At 43.0% G+C, this 23,301-nt stretch overlaps 1 protein-coding gene across 8 annotated transcripts in view; it reads left to right on the forward strand.

Annotated features, from left to right (window-relative positions):
* ptprt (protein tyrosine phosphatase receptor type T) overlaps positions 1 to 22,664 on the forward strand; it is a 127,394-nt gene extending 104,730 nt beyond the window's left edge. For all 8 annotated transcript variants that reach the window (XM_089009492.1, XM_089009484.1, XM_089009487.1 and 5 more), the window contains 13 exons: positions 3,616 to 3,692; positions 6,068 to 6,104; positions 6,383 to 6,480; positions 7,210 to 7,326; positions 10,139 to 10,293; positions 12,267 to 12,402; positions 14,612 to 14,761; positions 15,273 to 15,446; positions 15,512 to 15,643; positions 15,782 to 15,907; positions 17,393 to 17,556; positions 20,639 to 20,774; positions 20,858 to 22,664. In XM_089009492.1, coding sequence (XP_088865618.1) covers positions 3,616 to 3,692; positions 6,068 to 6,104; positions 6,383 to 6,480; positions 7,210 to 7,326; positions 10,139 to 10,293; positions 12,267 to 12,402; positions 14,612 to 14,761; positions 15,273 to 15,446; positions 15,512 to 15,643; positions 15,782 to 15,907; positions 17,393 to 17,556; positions 20,639 to 20,774; positions 20,858 to 20,911 — 1,556 coding nt within the window. In that variant the 3' untranslated portion in view covers positions 20,912 to 22,664. The remainder of the gene's footprint in view (positions 1 to 3,615; positions 3,693 to 6,067; positions 6,105 to 6,382; positions 6,481 to 7,209; positions 7,327 to 10,138; positions 10,294 to 12,266; positions 12,403 to 14,611; positions 14,762 to 15,272; positions 15,447 to 15,511; positions 15,644 to 15,781; positions 15,908 to 17,392; positions 17,557 to 20,638; positions 20,775 to 20,857) is intronic.
* Positions 22,665 to 23,301: the final 637 nt, after the last annotated feature.

Consider the following 23,301-nt stretch of genomic DNA (forward strand, 5'->3'; position numbering starts at 1 on the left):
ATCAATATGTACCAGAACAAACAAATAATTATGGTTAACATTTTGGCTTGACATTCCACAAAATAAATATACAATACAATACAGTACATATGGATTTTATAGCGCTTTAGGGAAAATATCTTATATATATATATATATATATATATATATATATATATATATATATATATAGTCAGACAGCAAGAAAGAAAGAAAGAAAGAAAGAAAGAAAGAAAGAAAGAAAGAAAGAAAGAAAGAAGGGAATAATTTCTTCCTGTAGCTCATCCAGTTGAGTTTTTGGATTCAGCCTTTTCATCTACGTAACCTCTGCACTGTAAAGAGTAGCCACCAAATTGTCAAATGGAGCTTTTTTTATTCTTTTTTTTTATGTTTTGGAAAAAGCCAGTTTGACTTCACGGTGTGAAATTTACTATACATGGCGAGGCCATCAGAAATCGACCCTCAAGAAAGTATGCCTGACAACACGCCAAAAGTCTACCATTGTACTGTTCGCTTGCGCGCACGTGTGTGTGTGTGTGTGTGTGTGTGTGTGTGTGTGTGTGTGTGTGTGTGTGTGTGTGTGTGTGTGTGTGTGTGTGTGTTTATTTGTGCGTGTGCATGCACAAGTGTGAGTGTCAACATTCCAAGTTGTTTGACACATCAGCTGGAGGGAGCTGTGGACTTAATAGGCTATTACACACTTTAATACCCTCCACCACACACACACACACGCACTGCAGCCTGTTGTAGGCGGATGGATATCTAGTGCATACACCACACCAACACGTTTATAAACACACACACACAAACACACGCGCGTGCGCACGCAGAAGTCAGTGTATTAAACTTGCTCACGCCTCCAGCTTGGACGACTCGGCGGCCAGTTAACTGATTAGCGAGATCCGTGACGGACGCAAGCGTGCGTGTGTTTGTGCGAGTCGTGAAGATTTAGGCCAAGGAGGCAAAAAAAAAACATAAAAAATACGAGTGTTGTTCAGCACTTGCAAGATTTATTTATTATTATTATTTATTTTTTTGCAATTGCCTTCCATCACCTCGAGACCGGAGCACTCACATATTATATATATATATATATATATATCTATATTTTTCCTGTTATTGCTTATTTGCATTTTGCGGTTAGCTTTAGCCCGTCAGCTAACATGAACACAGTGCAGGGCTTCAGTTGTCTGTCTCCAATTAAAAAAAAAGATTCTTCTTTCCTTGGGCCTCCATATAAACACCGAGGTCATCTCCGGTCCACGTCTTCCTCTGCTAAACTTGCCCAGTAATGAAGAGGAGTTGACTTTTTTTCCTCTGAAAGTAAAAAAAAAAAAATGGAAGAGGCTGACAAGGTCTGGAGGAGAGCAAAGCTCGGCAAAAGAGTTCTGCTTGTTAATGACTGAATCGACTTGTGACTTTTAACCCTTCCAGCTCAACTCCACGTGGGCAACACACACTCCTTTACACGCCTATTAGCGCGTATGCGTATAGATTATTTTCTCAATCTTCCAAATAATGCACAGTAGCATCGTGCTACTGGCACTCTTGAAATATTCTACAGTTTGAGTCAGAACTGACGGTTTCCCGGACCTTTGCCCAACTTGGCAAATTGAGTTGGATGGTCCTCCGTATCAATTGGAGCCGTCTGGACTCCAATGTAGCGCCCAGAAAATGCACAAGATGGCGCACAAGCTCTGTTGGAAATGGGCTGATTTGTCCGCTGGGAATTTGTGTCAACTTACACCTTCTTTACGCGTGTTACCGCAATTGGCTGCGACACACAACGATTCACCAGCGCGTTATTTATGTCGTTTTCCTTCTAATTTCGCCATCAACACGGTGTTTTCAGATGAAAACAATGTACCCAAAATGCATTGTGTGTCGCTTTCTCGGTCAGGGGCGTTCCCTTTGCGACGTCACGTCGGGCATCGTTATCAAAACAAGGCTTCCTGAATATTCTGCACGAGTCTTAAAAGGTAAAATATAGCTATAAACACTGGAATCGTTGTCAAATCGAATTTTGACAAGTCATTTGACAACTTATCCGGAGGTGTCGGTTGTCCTTTAAAACTCGAAATACTGTCGAACGAGTTTCGATAGCACATACACACACATATATGATACACAAAATGCGCTCGTTCAAACCTGTGGACTGTGTCCAGCTCTTCTGCTGTTTTGTAGCCAGCACCTTCTGCCAAGTCGGACCAATTAGAGCCCCCCCCCACCCTCCCCAGGCTAGAGAGTAGCAGAGCGACCCCCTCCCCCTCCGCCCCTTGCAGGCTTCCCCACGCAGGTCAGCGCGGTGTTATGACAGTTTCTGACACGGGCCCAGTGCAATTACCAGCCGGCGGCGCGGCGACACGGCAGCCGGCTAATGGGGCGGGTCAGCTGGGATGGATGGAGGCAATGATGGACATTGGGGATGAGGGGGAGGGGGGGGGGGATGGAGGTACCGCAAGATGAAGTTATGGAGGATGAGTCCACGTGAGTCACGTCCCCCATTTTGACATCTCGCAAGAAAAGCAGGATGTTGACTCATTGGCCGGCGTGAAAGTCTCGATGATCGGTTCCATGAATACATTGATACCTCGGCTTACGAACTTAATTGGTTCCCAGAAAGTGTAAGGCGACACGTTTGTCTGCCAAACATTTATTTCCCATAAAGAAACCATTACAAATGAGACTAATCCGTTCCCAGGTCCCCATAAAACATAATTTTCTACTAAATAAGCCTTAAAACGACACAAACTATACCTTATTTTACGTATAATAAAGGTGCTATTGTATTGTAATCAAGGAAATAACCTGTGCTATATAATAATAATAATAATACAGTACATTTGAAGCGCCTTTCAAAGTGCTCAAGGAGACTTTACAGTCACAGACAAGCAAAGGTACGATCATAAATAATATACATAAATAAAACACAATCACAAATAAAGTGTTTTTATTGCCCTTTGTGATGGTCGTTGGTGTAGTTGCCTCTTGATGATATCCGAGTGAAGTTGCCGTGTTTTCTCGCCGATAATACCCTCACTCACAATGTCCCCTGCTAGCTGCTTTTCATTAATCCAAATCAACAAGTTTTTCAACCTCTTCTATTGCCTGAGACCGTTGCTTAGACAACACAGAAACACCCTTAGCTACATGTAGCAATTGGTCGACTTAGCATACGCTAAACGCTAAGTCACACAAAAGCACACATCGTTTGCATTTTTCGATGATCTCCCTCTTCTGCTCAACCGTCATTTTCTTTTGTGTCCGGTGGGGTCTTTTTCGGTCCCATCATGGCAAAAGTACTTCACTCGATAGCTAACCACATCTGCACTCAAAGTGTGTGTGGAAAGCTAGTCCGCCAGCCAACGTGGTTTGGTTCATCCGCAGAGATTATATTAAGATTCTATTCTCACAAATTTAATGTTCGTAAGGCGAAAATTTGTGAGCTAAAGCGTTCGTAAGTTGAGGTATTACTGGACACGGACACCATTTTTTGTATTGTTATGATGATGATTATTTTTGAGAGTAGATTTTTCGGGTGTCTGTGCCACGCAGTCAGTTGACTGCTGCGCTTTGGTGGGTCGCCTTAACTTTAGGCGCGTTGTATTTTGTCTGCGGTGTTATCTGACCCCACAGACGATCACACCAGAGTGCGACTGCAGCTGCTCGACGGAGAACCTCATTCCGACTACATCAACGCCAACTTCATTGACGTGAGTTGACCTCGGCTCTGCCCGTCACACCGCACCTTTTGCCCGCTTGAAAATTCACCCCCGCCAATCAAGTTGATACAATTCGATGGACATATCCATTGTGAAGTCATAGAAACCAGACCCTAAAAGACACACAAAGTCTGTTGTTTTATATTAGTAGACACATTTTAGGTGCGTTTTGGATGATAGTCCGATTTGACTGAGCGGCATGGAATTTGGTGGGCATGTCTATCACAAGTAGTGCCACAAAAAAAACTCATCGAAGCAATGTGTGCTTCCATTCGAAACAGAGGACTCCGGTTCTTTGGACTGATGGTTAATTCTTGAATGTGATTTCACACCACCGTAGAACTACAAACAAGTATAACGTATGCAATAAAATCGTACAAACCGCTTTGCCCGCTTTCCGTCCCAAATGGAAGTTCTGGCCCCGGGTGCCGGTTTGACACAGCAAGTTGAAGTTATGTTATGCACCACAAAAACTCTGATGACGTCACACTTTGAAAATAAGTCATCTGCTATGTTCGTTTCACGTGTCTATTTTGGGTATCATTTTGTCGAGGTTTTACCGCCTTGGAATTTTTCTGAAAATTTCAGTCCATCAAGCTAAAATTATATATATTTTTTTAGCATTTTTTGAGAGCCCTTTCTGCTCGACATTTTGTTTGTTGATTTATTGTGAAATTCAGCGGCAAAGCTATTTTGATTAGTCACCCAAAATTTGGACGCCATTGTCCATCATAAATAGACTGACAGTAAAAAAATCTGCAGATGAACTTTAGCTCCATTTTTCACAATCATTTGTACAATTGATGCATTTCCACTTGATAGACGCGACCAAATTTCAAATACACTCACTTTTCACCATCTTTGTGTAACATAAGAGGCACGCAAACAGATTTAATGAGAAGAGCGCGAAGGTGATGAGGAGGATAAAGGATATGAGGAGGACATCCGAGATAACAAACAAATGTGCTGTTCTTGGAAATGAGAAAATTAAGACGCTAAACAATGCGCCCCCACCCCGGGGACCCCCCACCCAGGCGCACGGTGATTATAAAAGCCTTCTCAGTGCGTGTTTTTCATGAAAATGTGAAAGTGATAAATGTTTTCATCTCTGTGGCGAGGACGAGGGTCAGCCGGCATGTGCTCGTTCGTCACTCTCACATGTCCCGTGGAGGGAAGATGAACATCCCACTCCCTCCCCCATTTCCACCCGCCCCCAAGCGTCCCCCAGGAAGCCCCGCTATTATTTAATAGGATATTTATGCATGAATACAACCTTGACTTGTGCTGCTGGGAGGCGGAAGATGGCTTGAAGATAATTAAGAGATGTAATGGAGCTGCAGGAAGGACGTCCGCTTTAAATATGACAACAATTAATTTCACTCTCGATGTCGGTGAGCTCGCTTTGGATTCGCAAGCGCCTGTGCGCTCTCCTGTCATAAAAGAAGCCGTTATTAATGGGAAATATATTGCTTACAGGGAACGCCGGGATCATTAAAGCCAGTAATGAAATCTATGCTTTTGTTGTTGTGGAATCAAACTGAAAACAAATATTTTCACCGTCTTCTGTGGGGAAAGAATTGAGCCACGGACATATTTCGAAATGGGAGACAAAAAAGGTTTTATTTTATATATACAGTAAAGTCTCGTTATATCGATATTCAAGGGAGTCCGAAAAAATATCGATATAACCGGGACTATCGATATATCCGACCCTGTTTGCATGTAATTTTCTCCGTGCGTGCATAGAAATAGTATCGATATAACTGGGACTATCGATATATCCGATATCGATATAACGAGACTTTACTGTATATATATATATATATATATATATATATATATATATATATATATATATATATATATATATATATATATATATATATGAAGGTCCATCGATGAGAAGGTTTCTTCAGCCGTCACATGTACTTTTTCAAAAAGTACAGATGACGGCTGAAGAAACCTTCTCATTGTTTCTTCTTTATAAATGTGAATAAATAAAAACAAATAAATATACATGTACATAGATAAAGATAAATACATACATACATAGAAAGAAATACATACATACATACATACATACATACATACATACATACATACATACATACATACATACATACATACATACATACATACATACATACATACATACATACATACATACAGAACAAAACTGCAAAATATCTTCATTGTTTCAAACGTTGAGCTATAGCAAGCAATTATCCCCCCCGCCCCCCCCATACATACCACATACAGTATATCAGGTTTGGCGACAGCAGCCCAAACGCACGCCATTTGCCATTGGGCAGACGCCCCAAAGCCTTTTGAAGGTCTTTCAAGCATTTGTGTTGTGTGTCCCTCAGGGCTACCACCGGCCCAGACATTACATCGCCACGCAAGGTAATTCTACGCACGAGTGTGTGAGTGTGTCTGCGCTGATCAGAGGTCCTTTTGGTCAGGATGCTATTACCTCAACCTCCTAAATTTAAACCGGCTACGTAAAAAAAAAAATCCCTTCAACAAATTTAAGAGTCCATTACCCCAAACTGGACTCAACTGTTGAGAATGTGATGGAGTTTTCCCACGAGTGCATTTGTGTGCGCGTGAGTGAGGTGTGTTGGCGTGCACACGCTCTGAACATGGGTGTGTTCAATATGCACTTAATGTGCGCGCCTCAGGTCCCATGCAAGAGACGGTGAGAGATTTCTGGAGGATGGTATGGCAGGAGAATTCAGCTTCTATCGTCATGATGACCAACCTGGTGGAGGTGGGCAGGGTGAGTGGCCAAATGCTAAAGCTAACGCTAACGTCATTAAAGTGTAAGCGGTTGAAAATACAATTGTTTTTGACATTGTTTAAAGGACAACCGACGTCTCCGGACAAGTTGTGTCGCTAATTTGGAAAATGGCTTCAAATGACTTCTACTGAGCGTATTTGACAAAGATTCCACCGCATATAGCTAGATTTTACCTTTTAAGACTCGTGCTGAATATTCCGGAAGTCTTGTTTTTGACTTGGTGACGAGTCCGTACGTGACGTCACTGAAGGAACGCCCCTAACCGAAAAAAAAGGACACATTGTAGCAGTCCTTCCATCATCTGAAAACCTCGTGTTGCACCAGAAAGAAACAGAAGAGGGCATCCAAGCTCCATGTAAGGAATTTATCAGCCTGTGGAAACGGGCTGATTCATTCGTCACAGGAGCTCGGTGGCCATTTTCTGCCTCTTTTTGGGTGAGACATTTCCCCCCATTTTTGCCTCAAAATGGCACGGAATAAATTCTTTAATCGATTGCAAACATGTGTGCTTTCCTCTTCTGAACTATTTGAATCATATTCATAACTGGATGAGTAAAAAAGTGACGTCGGTTGTCCTTTAACTTGAAAGCATGTTCATGAACTCTTTTGTTGATTTATAAGCTTGAGCAAAGCCCAAATTTGGAACCCTACCTTTTCCCCGATAGGTTCATTTAAAGTCCTGATCACCGGCGGCGTGTGTGTGTTTAGGTCAAATGTGTCCGCTACTGGCCCGACGAGACGGAAGTTTACGGCGACGTCAAAGTCACCTTGGTGGAGACGGAACCGCTGGCCGAGTATGTCATCCGCACGTTCACCGTACAAAAGGTGAGCAACACATTCCTGCGAGACGGTGGCCCATCTTTTTTTTCATCTCTGTTCACTTCTACTTCAGCAATTTGAGAACACACCGTTGGCTCATTTAAAGGACAACCGACACCTCCGGACAAGTTGCGTCCATAATTTGTAAAATGACTTCTACTGAGCGCATTTGACAAAGATTCCACCGCATATAGCTATATTTTACCTTTTAAGACTCGCGCGGAATAGTCATAAATTCTTGTTTTCGAGTTGATGACGATGCCCTAAGTGACGTCACGGAGGGAACGCCCCTGACCGAGAAAGCGACACACAATGCATTTTGGGTACTTTTTTTCCTCTGAAAACACCGTGTTGATGGCAAAATTAGAAGGAAAACTACATAAACAACGCCATGGTGAATCGTTGTGTGGCAGCCAATTGCGGTAACACGCATAAAGAAAGCGTAAGTTGACACAAATTCCCAGCAGAGAAATCAGCCCATTTCCAACGGAGCTTGTGTGCCATCTTGTGCATTTTCTGGGACGCTACGTTGAAGTCCAGATGGCTCAAATTGATACGGAAGGACTTCTTTCATCGATTGCAAACATTTATGCTTTCCTCTTCAGAACTATTTGAATCATATTCATAACTCGATGAGTAACAAGAAAGCTTCTTTTTCCCAATCTGAACTCTCTGAAGCCATTGTTTTGATTCTGGAGCAAGGCAGTTTGTGACGGAGTATCCTGAACTATCTGAGGTTATTTTGAAGTAGTTTTGGGACACTCGAAGTCATTTTTATTGGTGTTTTGCATTTGACTAAAAATATCAGCCTGCGTGTTTTGGGTATTTTAAATGCTATCAAAGGTTTTTCTGATGTCAGTTAGGAAACACAAAAAAATGGTGTCGGTTGTCCTTTCAACTACGCTAATCGCGATCACTTCCACGTGTGTGTTTATACTCGTGTGCGTATTTAGGTGTGTTTTTTTCTCGCGTGTGGCGAATGAATTTGCGTGCATGCGATTTGCCGTCGGCCTTGGCGAGCGCCTGCGACAACACAACAAAAGACGGCATGAAGCCGTGAAGCAGGGCAAGTTCGTCACCTGCTTAAGTCTTTTCATCGTAACATGGCCGCCCCGTTCATCGAAAGCTAATCCGCCGGGAGATTAAGGAACGTCAGAACGTGGCAGTGTGAGACTTTGCTCGGGAAAGCAATAAGGGTGGGGGTGGTTCTGGAGGGGGGACGTCATTCTTGTTGACAAGGTCAAGAAGGCAAAACGGTTGCCTGCATGAAAGAACGTGAATGGATTGAGTTTGCAAAGAAACGCGCCGAAGTATCGGTACACGAGGAACAACAACTTCACTGTAATCAGACATGACTGGAATGAAAGTCATGCTAGCTTGTTTGTTTGCTTGGTAGTTCGTTACATAAGTTCGATCCCTTGCTCGGCAGTAATAATAATCAACCATTTTATTCCTAAGCACCTTTCAAAACTCTCAAAAAAACGATTGTCTTGTTGTGTGTCGTGTTTAATTATTAGTTAGCTTGTTGGTTGGTAGGTTGGTTAGCAAGTTGGTTGTTACTGTTTGGATGTTTTGCTGGTTTGTGAGCTAGCTAGTTAGCTTGTTTCTCAGAGAGTTGTCTCGTTTCTGAGGTAGCAACGAGCTTTGTCGCCCTCTTCTGCCTCTTTTTGGTGCAACATGACGTTTTCAGACCAAACAAGTACAGCCAAATGCATTGACGTGATTGAAGGACTGCTACAATGTGTCCTTTTTTCAGTCAGGAGTGTTCCTTCAGTGACGTCACGCACGGACTCGTCACCATCTCAAAAACAAGACTTCCGGAATATTCAGCGCGAGTCTTAAAACGTAAAATATTGCTATATGCGGTGGAATCTTTGTCAAATATGCTCAGTAGAAGTCATTTGATGCCATTTTACAAATAATGGACACAACCTGTCCGGAGACGTCGGTTGTCCTTTAATATTTAATATCCCTCGGATGTACATCATCGTCATCCTCCTCCACATAATCACCGGCGGACGAGCGGTGGATTTTGCAACATTTGTGAGGAGATGTCTTGGAGAGGAAGAGCAAGTTTCCATCATTACTTTTTTTTTTCTTTCTTCCCATCTACTGGTGGATCCATACCTCTGCGCACCTCCCTCTTCAATAATTCACCGGAATCGATTCCACCCACGGAGCCATAGACCGAGCAGGTCCTCAAAGGAGAGGGTCTCGTCCTTCTCTCTTCAGGATCTCTGGGGTCATTGTAGCGCCACCCCCTCCACCCCCGCACCCTCCATTCCGAGCTCAGGTGGAGGATAAAGGGATGACCAGGCACACTTCCCACAGAGGACAAACGCAAGGTTGCGAACGTGACGATGGAAATCTTCGTACGCGGGAACACGGAAGGACGCCGCTACACCACACTTTCCATTAGATTACGTCCCAATTTACTCGCTATTTGTGCATTGACGTACGATTGAAAGGGTTTACTGTCCAGGTTTTTCTAGATACAAGCTGTTGTTTTGGCTAATTTTAATTAGATATTTGTGTAGTTATTTATTTATTTGCGTTGATTGTTTGGGGAAAACATTTGAGGTAAGAGATCTGGATACGGTAGTAAAAATGACATGGCGACCATTTGCCGTAAGAAGGGATGTTAGGTGGAAGTGAGTTCCAGAGTTTGGGGGCGGAGCAGCTGAAAGCTCTGTCCCCCATCGTGCTGAGACGGGAGATGGATGCATCTCTGTGTGCTCTGTTATTAGCTTGCAAGCGGTTCAGGGTATCCCCTACCGCCCCAATGATAACATATGTATCTCCTTTATTTTCCTTACAGAAGGGTCACCACGAGTTACGAGAACTGCGCCAGTTCCACTTCACCAGCTGGCCCGACCACGGCGTTCCTTGCTATGCCACCGGGCTGTTGGGTTTCATACGACAGGTCAAGTTCCTCAACCCTCCAGACGCTGGGCCCATTGTGGCTCACTGCAGGTACATCTATCTATCTATCTATCTATCTATCTATCTATCTATCTATCTATCTATCTATCTATCTATCTATCTATCTATCTATCTATCTATCTATCTAGCTATCCAGCTAGCTAGCGCTCTCTCTCTCTGTCTCTCTCTCTCTGTCCGTCCGTCGTTGACCTACCTACTTCTCTTTCTCTCTCTTTCTCTGTTTCTCTCTCTCTTTCTCTCTTTTTCTCTCTCTCTCGCTCTCTCTCTCTACCTCTCTCTCTATTTATTGATATGCATATCTACAGTAAAGTCTCGTTATATCGATATTCAAGGGAGTCCGAAAAAATATCGATATAACCGGGACTATCGATATATCCGATATCGATATAACGAGACTTTACTGTATTTATTTATATGTGTATTTATGTATTTTTATTTGTTTGTTAGTTTATGGGTATCTGTTTTAATGTATTTATTTGTGTGTTTATTTATTTTTGGTTGTTGTTTGGGGTGACCTCAATAGTTGTCTTTGTATTTAATTCCATGCAAGGGAAGGTGGAAATGTTCCCAGAGTTGAGTCAAAATGCAACACACGAGATCCAACGAAGACAGCAGCTTTGATCGCACTTGGGCCTTTTGATCACAAACGTTACAACTGCTAGTTTATCTGCCGAGGACTTTGTTTACTGCATTCCGTGTCTCTTGTGTACAATCTCTCGTTCATCCTTTGAAAGGGGTCGAACGAGGAAGACGACTGCGGGGGTTTCCCAGTAAACAATCGTACCTTGATGCTCACGAGGCGGCGGACTTTGCATCATGCATTTTGGATCTGCCCTTTCCCATTTTTTTTCACTTCCTTAAAACAACTTTTGGTGTTTGTTTCTCCGGCAATCCTTTTGTATTTCTCTCATCTCGGTGTTGAGTGAAGGTGTGATAGATAGAAAGCTGCTTCCACGCTCAGCGGAAGTACTTTGTCAAAGTCAGCTTTCTTGTCAAATATGCTAATATGCATGACATCCAGCACGGATGAAATGACTGTCCTCTCGGACCCAGCGTGCAAGGCACTTAGAATGACTTTATAATAAACATAAAATTTGCCGGGAGGGAGAGGAGAGCCGCTGCGCGTTCACGCGCCGCCATCTTGGGAAAAACAAAACAAAAATAACAAATAATATGACAACACAAAGACACGGAGAGTCTTTCATTCTTCAGGACTTGCTGTACCCTCTTTGTGATGACATGAAGCAGTTTTAGATGAAAGAGGAGAGGATCAAAGCATCCTTTTCAGCAGTGGATCAGGGACGTCATAGTGGAGCGTACGTGCACGTCAACTACAAGCTAAATGATGAAAGCAAACACGAAGCTGTAGCATGAAAAGACATTGTCTCACATCTTTGTGCATTGCTCTGTCCAATATCTCCTTATCAGTCCGTTCGGACACACTTTTTTTACGACTCAAATATTGCTCTTTTAAAAAAAATAAACTTTTTTTTACACAAACACACACACAAGCACGCGCACACACACACCTAAAGTGTTGCCAAGTCGACATTAATCACTCAGGTGACAGGTAATCTGCAGAGACCCCCACCCCAGCCCACTTCCCGCCTTTCTCTCCTCCGTCTCATTCTTTTCTCCTCCTCACACCTCCCTTCTCCATCCATCCATTAATCAATGGATCCATCCATCCGTCCATCCATCTCTCTCATGGCTCCCTCCCTCCATCCATCGCTCAGGATGTGTCACATAAACACTTGACGTCATGTTATGAAAGTCTGTGGCATTTTGTGACATTTTTCTACAAAAGGGAAACAAAAGTACAGCGATGCGACTCAAAAGGGAACGTAACACCAAAATACAATTTCACTCGTTGTGTAATTGTGTTGCGATCAAAGCAAGAGATTGATGGCATCTCAATTTATTTCTCTTTGGAAAATTGTTCTAAGTGTTGTAAGCAGTCTAAAATAGGAAAATGATCAAGTGTGTGGCTTTTTTCGTGACAGCGCTGGCGCTGGCCGGACGGGCTGCTTCGTTGCTGTGGACATCATGCTGGACATGGCGGAGAACGAAGGCGTGGTGGACGTCTTCAACTGCATCCGTGAACTCAGGTCGCAAAGAGTCAACATGGTCCAGACGGAGGTAAGGAAGGACTTGTGGGACAGGGATTTTGAAGACTTATTTTTGTGGACTTGTTCACGATAAAACATTCTCTACCAATGTTTACGCTGCTCAGGCAAACAATTTGGGACATCACCTGAAAAAAAAACAGAGCGACTCCAAGCCGAAATCACAGACTGTTTTGTCTTTTGTTGGGCTATTCGTGATGGGAATGAGTTCTAAATTTCCTTTTGCTAACTTTAGGCAGTGTTTGAAATAGCGTCTGTCCGGCGGCCAGGGGCGTACAACTTTTACGTCGGGTGTACAACTTTCAAAACGTCTCGGCCCAGATGGCCGACAACTTTTTTTCAAGTGATTTTTTTTTCAAGTCAAACCTTTGTTTTATTCAATAAAGCAAAAGCTAAAAGCAAACCGCTACAAGCCAAGTGGACTCCTCTTTCTAAGCGCCTTTCAAAACTCTCAAGTACACTTTTCAGTCATGGTGTAGTCCGAAGCACGAAACAGGCTTCTGATTGGCTACCAGTGCCGAGTGTGCAAATGACAATTTTGCATACTCGTTTTACACGTTTTTCTGATGTCAGTTAGGAAACAAAAAAGTGACGTCGGTTGTCCTTCAATTAAAAAAAATCCTTTATACTTCGCAACAATGTTTGTTTGTTTTTTGTTGCGATTTTCGTCTTATTGTGTTTCAAGTTGTGAAAAATGGGGCAGGCAACTTTCTGGTCAGGCAGGCAACTTTTCAGAGTTGTCTGCCCGCGTGTCCGGCAACTTTTTGACATGAGTTTCAGACGCTGCTTCAGGGCTAATTTTTTTGCATCTAAAAAGTTCTTTTCAATTCACAATGGCCGACTTCCTGTGTATTGTCAAATATGGTTTGTTGAGAGTCATTTTTTTTCCTCATCTACTCGGGTAATTTGAACAAAATAGCCGTTTCGCTATTAGCCTTGTGGATTTTGAAGCTTCAAAATGAAGGAACGATGTTTAATGTGATTCAAATTTGGTCGTAGTCAGACAAAAATGAAATATACCTGGACGGCTAGTACGCCTGGACGCTACAATGTCTTCTTCAAACCAAACGCCAGACATCCGATCTACCCCCCCCCCCCCCCCCCTCCCCAACCCCCACCTGCATGCACAAATAGAAACTCAGCTAATCCGACGCTTTGACACTTTAGTTCAATCGATATTTACCGTACGTTAAAAAAAAAAAAAAAAAAAACCTTTGACGTCACCTCCGGAATAGAAGACAACAGAGCGCTCCGGCTGCATGCTGTTAGTGTTGATTGACAGCCGTGAACAAATCGCTAGTGAATGGCGTGTGCGTGCGTGCGTGAGTGCGCGCGTGTTCACTGAGTGAGAGTCATTTGTGTCAGTGTCGAGGCTGCTGGATGCGTCTGTAATCCTCGTCTAAACTGCGCAGAGCAATTAATCTTCTAAAAGGCAGAGGTGGAGGAGTTTGCCGTGTGTGTGTGTGTGTGTGTGTGTGTGTGTGTGTGTGTGTGTGTGTGCATGTGCATGTGTGTGTGTGTGTGTGTGCGTGTGGCCTGTCACGAGCGTAGACAATGGCCTGGAGGGGGTGAAACCATTTTTAAAAGTCTGCCCTCCGCCGGGGCCGAAATCAACATTCAGCGCGGCAGAGTTGCAACAACAGATGCGCCGGCGCAAAGTGGGCCGAGAGGGCGGCGACATTAGCATGCGGCGCGCCCGTTGGAGCACAAAGAAGCCGCTTGATCCCGAGTGCGGGAACATTGCGGCGCAACCTCATTTTCAGTCAGCGGCAAAATCTGCAAAATGACTTGCAAAATAAAAAATACAAATCACTCAAGTGTTTTGAGTTGAAGTAATAATAATAATTAAAATAATAATAATACATTTCATTTATAAGCGCCTTTAAAAACTCTCAAGGTCACTTTACAATCACAGGAGAATTTTTTCTGTGAGTGACGCAACATATCTGGAGGTGTCGGTTGTCCTTTAAGGCTCTGTTTACCCAGTTTAATATTTATCTTTACTTATTTTAATCCAGTTTGGTGGTAGAGCTGAAAAAGTCTTTTCAGACAATCCTCAGATTGTTGTTTTTTTTTTGGGTGGGATGGGGGGCGGGTCTTCTCAAGATTGAAATTTGACATTGCTTGGTCAGACTATCCAATGGGGGTGAACTTTGGAAAATGATTTCCAATGAGCACTTCAAACCTCGTCATGAAGCCACGGTGGCGTTGTGTTTATGCAGGAGCAGTACGTGTTTGTCCACGACGCCATCTTGGAGGCGTGCTTGTGCGGCAACACCGCCATTCCCGTGTGCGACTTCCGAGCCATCTACTACAACATCAGCAGGCTGGACCCTCAGACCAACTCCAGTCAGATTAAAGACGAGTTCCAGGTCAGAACGTCTGGCACCCTTTTCTTCCTCAGATGTAAAATTGATATTGTCCGAGATTTCAATCATTTTGATCATCAATAAAAGTATTAGTCTTAATTAATCTAAATTAATATGAATTAATCTGATTTCTGTTGAAAAATCCTGTTTGTGAAACCTATTCTTACTCTCGTCAAAGGATAGGAGACAATAGCGTCAATAGTCAGTGTGTTAGCTTGATGCTAACATATGTGGCGAAATACCAGGGATGGGCTAATGAAAATTAGCATCAGCTTCCATTCTTGAAATGTATGGACCATCGAAACAATTGGACCCGAGTCCCTCGCAAGAAATGTCACTGTGTGAGGGTGCTTTTGTTCATCAAGGTTTATCTGATGGAAATTGCTAGCTTCCAGGCTAACATCACAATTGCTATAAAGCAGTTGCTTCTTATTATTTACGTGTTTATGTATTTATGTATTGATTTATGCCTATTAATTCATTTGTGAATGTTTTTTTTCTTATATTTTGCCAGACTCTCAACATAGTGACCCCTAGAGTGAGGCCGGAGGACTGCAGCGTGGGTCTGCTGCCCCGGAACCACGACAAGAACCGGAGCATGGACGTCCTCTCGGCCGACCGCTGCCTGCCGTTTCTCATCTCGGTGGATGGCGAGAGCTCCAATTATATCAACGCGGCCCTCATGGACGTAAGTCAGGACTCGTTTGAAGCAAGTCAGAAGATATCCCTCCTCACCTTCAACACCCCCCACAGAGCCACAAGCAGCCAGCGGCCTTCATCGTTACCCAGCATCCTTTGCCAAATACCACGGGTGACTTCTGGAGGCTGGTTTTTGACTACAACTGCTCCTCTATCGTGATGCTCAACGAGATGGATGCCGCCCAGGTAGTGCAAGAACAACTTCAAACGTTCCTTCGTCCCAGGATTAAATACATCAATAGACAAATACATAAGTTAATACATCCGGAGATAAGTAGATGAGAAAGAGAAATAACACCCATCAATCACCCCTCCTTTGGGCAGCTGTGCATGCAGTACTGGCCGGAGAAGAGCTCGTGCTGTTACGGTCCCGTCCAGGTGGAGTTCATCTCGGCGGACATTGATGATGACATCATCAACCGCATCTTCAGGATCTGCAACATGGCGCGGGTACGAGTCCCCCCCCCCCCCCCCCCTTTGCCGTGATCACTGTCTGACGAATCCGGAGCACCGCCCGGTTGTCGTTCTGCTCCGCCGTTGTCGAGCTCTCCCCATTTGTGGCACTCGGAGCCGGCCAAGCGTGAAATAGTGGCCATTGTGTCTACACGTTGACGCCGCTCGGGGGCAGAGGTGGAATTGAGGGTGTTAAGCCGGGAGGCGGGGGGGAGGGGGGGGACGACGACAGACTTTCTCGCATGTTTGCTGCAACATTCCAGAAAATGTATTTGGGGAAAAAATAGCCTTGGAACTGCCAACCCTCTCCCGCTACTAGTGGAGAATAGAAATGAACGCTTAAATGACAACAGACACCTCCGAACACTTGAAGTCATTTTGATTGGTGCTTTGCATTTGACTCAAAATATCAGCCTGCGTCTTTTGCCTCTTTTAGATGCTATCAAACGGTTTTCGTCATGTCAGTTAGGAAACCAAAAAAATGCTGTCGGTTGTCCTCTAAACGTGGCATAATTACACAGGAGGGTAGTATATAAATAAATACATCGGCATAGTTCCTTGGCTCCAAGATGTCACAGAATCATGTCAATGGAGTGCCTCAGGTCACTTGGAAATAGTTCCTTAGGCACTAAAATGCCACAAGATGGCAGCGACACACTGCTTGTGTCAAAGGGAAGCTCCTCAACCAACGTCAATGTAGTTCCTTGACAACCACTTGTCACCAAACTGTAATTGAAAGCTCTCTATGAATTCAGTCTCGATCCTCCCGTCGAAAGGGAAGCGCTCAACTCACTTCAACTTAGTTTCTTGCAGCATTACTCTTGTTTCTATTTATAATTGCATTTTATTGATGATTGTATCAATGCTTCTCTGTGACTGTAAAGTGTCTTTGAGAGCACTTTATTTGCTAGCTCTTTGCTATCTATTAGCTATGTAGCTGGCCCGCTAGCTATCTAGCGAGCTATCTATTTAATATCCGGCTGGCTAGCAAGCTAGCTATTAGCGTTCTGTGAGCTGGCTAGTTAGCGTTCTATGAGTGGGTTGAGTGGCGTTGGCGCGTGTGTCTGCCGCTGCTCACCCACAGAAAAACTTATCCTGTGACTGTAAAGTGACCTTGAGAGTTTTGAAAGGCGCTTATAAATGACATGTATGATTATTATGATTACGTTTGGAGCAGGTGAACGTGTTAATTGTTGGTGTGCATTTAGGAAATGTGGGAAAAATGCAAAGTAGTGAATTTTGTGTCGGATGCCAAGGCTGCCCCGGGGGGCCCGGCGCAAACTGGGAAATTGAATGAAGGGGTCGGGGGGGGGGGGGCTGTTTAAGGCAGGATGAGGACGCAAAAGTCACAGTAGCTCATTTCCGTCAAAATGATTAAACGGGAGCATTCCCAACAGCCACTTCCTGCTTGACGTTGATCATGTTCTCATTTTGAACGCTCGCCAGTGTCAATGTTTGTTTGTTTGTTTGTTTTCTGGTCAGCCTCAGGACGGCTACCGGCTGGTGCAGCACTTCCAGTTCATTGGCTGGCCGGCCTACAGGGACACGCCCCTTTCCAAGCGTTCCGTCCTACAGCTGGTACGGCGACTGGCCAAGTGGCAGGAGCAGTACGATGGCGGAGACGGACGCACGGTGGTGCACTGCCTGTGAGTTACAACTATTGTTTCCTTTGCAAAAGTCACTTTTCCTTTACTTACTTATTTATTTACTTACACGACAGGATAGTATACGATGTCAATCTGTTGTTTTTAAAACAAAGAGGGTACAGCAAGTCCTGTAGAATGAATGACTCTGTGTCTTTGTGTTGTCATATTATTTGTTTTGTTTTTCCCAAGATGGCGGCGCGTAAACACGCAACGGCTCCCCTCGGCAAATTGGCGTTTTCATGTTTATTATGTTTGTTAAAGCCATTCTAAGTGCCTTGCATGCTAGGTCTGAGAGGACAGTCGTTTCAGCTGTGCTGTATGTTATGCATATTAGCATATTTGACAAGTAAGATGACTGACTTTTTCACTCCATTGGCCAAAATGACATGATTCTGTGGCATCTTGGAGCCAAGGAACTATGCCGATGTGAGTTGAGGGGCTTCCTTTACCCTTTTTATTTATTTATTTATTTATTTATTTATTTATTTTTAAGCACCCTCCTGTGTAATTATGCCATGTTTAAAGGACAACCGACACCATTTTTTTTGTTTCCTAACTGACATCAGAAAAACGTTTTATAGCATCTAAAATACCCAAAAGTATGATATTTTTAGTCAAATGCAAAACACCAATAAAAATGACTTAAAGTGTCCAAAATCTGCAAAAAAAAAAAATGGCCCCCTTGTTCGTGGCGTCAGAAAATAATGGCTTCAGATTGGGAGAATATGCTTTCTTGTTACTCATCCAGTTATGAATATGATTCAAATAGTTCTGAAGAAGAAAGCATACATGTTTGCAATCGATTAAAGAATTTATTCTGCAATGAATAAATTTTTTAATCAGCCCGTTTGATAAATTCCTTACATGGAGCTTTGTCGCCCTCTTCTGCCTCTTTTTGGTCCTACATGACATTTTTGGATCAAAATACATAAAAATGCAATGACGTGATGGAAGGACTGCTACAATGTGTCCTTTTTTCGGTCAGGGGTGTTCCTTCAGTGACGTAACGTGAGGACTCGTCACCAACTCAAAAACAAGACTTCCGGAATATTCAGCGCAAGTCTTAAAACGTAAAATATAGCCATATGCGGTGGAATCTTTGTCAAATACGCTCAGTAGAAGTCATTTGAAGCCATTTGACAAATTATGGACACGACTTTTCCGGAGACGTCGGTCTTTAAGCAACATTTTCTTTTGAATATTATTATATACTGTTTACAGTTCATTTGTCCATTTTATAACTTTTAGTGTCATTTTTATCATCATTTATATTTCATATCATCTCAGAGAGACAACCTAAATTGGTGTTTCACAGCACGGCTTCAAAAAGAGCCGGCCAGCGTTAAGCTATTTCACAGTTTTTTCGTTGTGTGATGAAGTTTTGTAAAGAAAGCGTGTGACCTCCTGGCCAGGACATCATTTTGTAAAGCCTTTCAGACGGACTTTGAGAGCGAAAAGAAAAGCCAGCATCAAATAAACCCCAAGTAGCAACGTCAAACATGTGTCGTGTGGACACGAAGCTAATCGCTACCGGCTGAAAAGAAAGAACAAACTGCAGCGCCTTGATTTTGCGCAGTCAGTTTGTTAACCTCCGCTCGCCCACGCGGGCATTCATCGAACGCCAAAACATGGACACGTATTCACAAGGACTTTTCTTCTCGACACTTGAATGTCACATGGTCATCGGTCACAACAGTGGGTGGATTTTTTAAAGGACAACCGACACCATTTTTTTGTTTCCTAACTGACATCAGAAAAACGTTTTATAGCATCTAAAATACCCAAAGCAGTGCAGGCTGATTTTTTAGTCAAATGCAAAACAATAGAAATGACTTCAAGTGTCCCAAAACTACTTCAAAATGACCTCAGAAATGGCGAGTTTCAGAACGTCCCGCCCCCTTGTTCATCACGTCACATTAGAATTGGCCCACCCACAAACTGCTCTGCTCCAGAATCAAAACAATGGCTTCAGAGAGTTCAGATTCAGAGAAGATGCTTTCTTGTTACTCATCCAGTTATGAATATAATTCAAATAGTTCTGAAGAGGAAAGCATAAATGTTTGCAATCGATTAAAGAAGTCCTTCCGTATCAACTCGAGCCATCTGGACTCCAATGTAGCGCCCAGAAAATGCACAAGATGGCGCCCAAGCTCCGTTGGAAATGGGCTGATTTGTCTGCTGGGAATTTGTGTCAACTAGTATCAAATAGTAGTCTTGGTGCAACACACAAGGATTCACGATCGCGTTATTTATGACGTTTTCCTTCTAATTTCGCCATCAACATGAAGTTTTCAGACCAAACAAAGTACCCAAAATGCATTGTGTGTAACTTTCTCAGTCATGGGCGTTCCCTCCGTGACGTCACGTCAGGAATCGTCACCAACTCGAAAACAAGACTTCCTGAATATTCATCGCCAGTCTTAAAACGTAAAATCCAGCTATATGCGGTTGAATCTTTGTAAAATACGCTCAGTAGAAGTCATTTGAGGCCATTTTACAAATTATGGACACAAGTTGTCCGGAGGCGTCGGTTGTCCTTTGAAGATTTTTGATGTGAAAGTTGCCTTCAAAAGATAATAATCATAAGAAGAAATTTGATTTCTAAGCGCCTTTCAAAACTCTCAAGGACACTTTACAGTCACAGGATTTTTTTGGGGCGGGTGAGCAGCGGCAGCCATTGACGCTAGTGTTCACTCTACCTGCAAGTAACACATCAGCAAAGTTATGAAAGGAAGAGGAAAGGAAATAAAGGAAACAAACAAAAAAAAAACTAAATAAATATAGAGCGATAGAGATAGAAAAATACAGTGGTATCTTGACTTACGAACTTTGTATAAGGCGAAAAGTGTGTATTCCAAACTGCAGTGAATGTTTATGTAGTCCTAAAACTCAATATTGTGTGGGTCCTGCAATTTAAGTGAAAATGACAAAAACCCTGGCACTGGAGTAGACACATTTTTTTGCACATGGTCTGGCAGTGAATGAGTTCTAAAACACAGGTTTCTACAAGGTTCGATACGTTCCAAAGTCTGATGTTGGCGTTCTGGTCTCATTTGTTGTTTTCCTGCTCCGTCCGGCGCAGCACCGGCGGCGGCCGTTCGGGAACCTTCTGCGCCATGTGCAGCATCAACGAGATGATCCAGCAGCAGAACATCGTGGATGTTTTCCACACGGTCAAAACGCTGCGCAACAACAAGACCAACATGGTGGAGACCATGGTCAGCGACCAGTCTTTCCATTGCTCCTGTTTCTCACCAAAGACAGATGCGTGACTCACACCCCCGTTTGTCTCTTTGTGCAGGAACAATATAAATTCTGCTACGAGGTGGCTTTGGAGGCCCTCAGCTCCTTCTGAATGGTCGCCGGGCTCTTTTGCAGGCGACGAATGGGATGCGCAAAGCGATCGGTCGCCGGGACGCTCCGTGTTGACTTCCGTCACATTGATGGGCATGAAACAAGTTGAACGGAGCATGTCGTCGTCGTCCTTGTACAGTCGCTTACACTTTTGAATGTTGTGTCCCCAAACACCCCCAAACACTCCCTCGCCGTGCGCACTCATTGCCTTTGCGCTCCATCCAAGACGCTACTTTTTCCTCATCCAATTTGCTCGTCCTACAATGAGTGTAAGGATGTGGATTTACAAGTCATTTTTTTTTCTCCAAAGCGATCAATGTGAAATTGATGAAAAGGTTTCTTCAGCCGTCCGTCATCTGTACTTCTTTGAAGGTGTTGGACGTTTCGCTTCTTATCCAAGATGCTTCTTCAGCGAACTAAAGTCTTACTGGTAGATAATATGAGAACGGGTGTGCCATTTTTTTCCAGTTTGATTTGGAAATTACACCACCCCAAATCTTCGCAACATGGACCCACAAAAAAAAAGGATCAAGATGCATGAATTTGGATTCATTTGGAAGCTCCGTTTTTAGGTCCGTGTTCCTGGTGTCGTTGTGATTGCTACCAACATTTGCAGGCACAAGACGATGACGCAAAATTGACAAAATTGACATTTTTTTTGTTTCGTCAGTGTTTGAAACAGCATCTGCTATTTCGGACGTCCGGGGTGTCCAACGTTTGCGTCGGGCCGACAACTTCTTCAAGAAAAAAAAAGAAAAAAAAAGTTTTTTTTTTTAAATCATACGTTTGCTTTATTTAATAAAGCAAACGTTGGACCAATTTTTATTCGAAATCTTCATTCGGTTTGGAAATTGGAATTTCAGTTTGTTTCTGCAATTTACATACTCGGCACGGCAGCCAATCAGAAGCTTGCTTCGTGCTTCGGACTTTCCCGAGCGTTATAAGGTCGTGCATTTGCATCTCATTTTCCAAAGTAGACGCACACAAGCTCAGCCCCAGAAGAAAGCTTCAAAAGAAGCTAACAACATTTATGACGCTACAAAAGGTAAACGTACATTATCCCGTGACTGGAAAGTGTCCTTGAGAGTTTTGAAAGGCGCTTAGAAATTCAACGTACATTAAAAGCATCGTGGAAAGAGGAGTTCGCGTGGCTTGTAGCAGACGACGCTTCAACAGCGTGTGGACAAATGACCCAACTGGAGCAAAATCATGGAATATTTACGATAAATTAAGCAAGGGAGCATTTGTGGTAGGTTACATCCTTAATACTTTGCAACAATGTTTTTTTTTGTTTTTTTTTTGCAATTAATCGTCTTCTTGTGTTTCAAGTTGTGAAAAATGGGGCAGGCAACTTCATGGCCGGGCAGGCAACTTTTCAGAGGTGTCTGCCCTGGTGTCCGCTAACGTTTTTGTCATGACTTTCAGACACTGGTTTTGTTCTTGTTGTTGTTGCTTGGTGACTTTTGCTGACCAAAAATGAAAAGCTAACGGGTTCTGCCTGTCTTCCTAGTGGAAGAGTTAAAAGTGGCTAGCGCTACGCTAGCTAAAGTTGGCCACTCGCCAGTTGCGCCGACGGCCATGTGTTATTTTTTCGTCGTTACCGTAACGCGATGATTTGGTTTGTTTGGTTGATGACTAGCGACCTTTCAATTTTATTTTTTTTTTTTTTTGTGTGTGTGTATGCAGCATGTAGCTGTGTGTTTCAAATGCTTATTTATTTTATTTATTGTTTTTTTATTCTTTGGTTTGTTTGTTTTTTTTTTTTTTTTTTTTTTTTTTGCTGTGCCCGGGCAATCCCTTTCTATTTTTTTTTTATGTTCAGCCTACATTTCTTCTCTGTGTTATCAGAATCAGAATCAGAATCAGAATACCTTTATTCGTCCCGCAATGGGGAAATTATGCATTGATTATGTTTTTATTTATTTTTTATTTGTGGCCTCAATGGTGAAGCTTTTGAGTGTTGCACTTAAAGACACTTGATTCAATTTTATATTTGCTTTCATGGATTATTTTTCTTTGTATTTGTTTTGCATCATTTGAAGAAAAAAAAAATCCAGCAAAGTGTTTTGGGGTTTGCTTGTTTGAAAATGTGCTTATGGTATTAAATAATAAAGGGACCAAAATACTGAATATTTTGTTTGTTTTTCTTTGCATTGAAGCTCGTCTCAAAGACAAAATTACATCAAAGACATGTTTACGTGCACCCAGTGAGACAAAAGTGTGTGTATCCAAGTGAAATGAAAATACACACCAAAAAATCATTTTGGGTGAATTTGTGAGGACCTCTGTGAAACTTTAACAGATGCATCTATAGACCCTCTAGAAGCCTTTAGAATGAAAAACTTGAGGACTAGCCAAAAGGTCCTCACTTGTCCAAAATGTCCTCACGAC

Source organism: Hippocampus bargibanti, linkage group LG12, assembly GCF_051943395.1.
Source record: "Hippocampus bargibanti isolate YZ-2025 linkage group LG12, ASM5194339v1, whole genome shotgun sequence".
NCBI lineage: Eukaryota > Metazoa > Chordata > Actinopteri > Syngnathiformes > Syngnathidae > Hippocampus > Hippocampus bargibanti.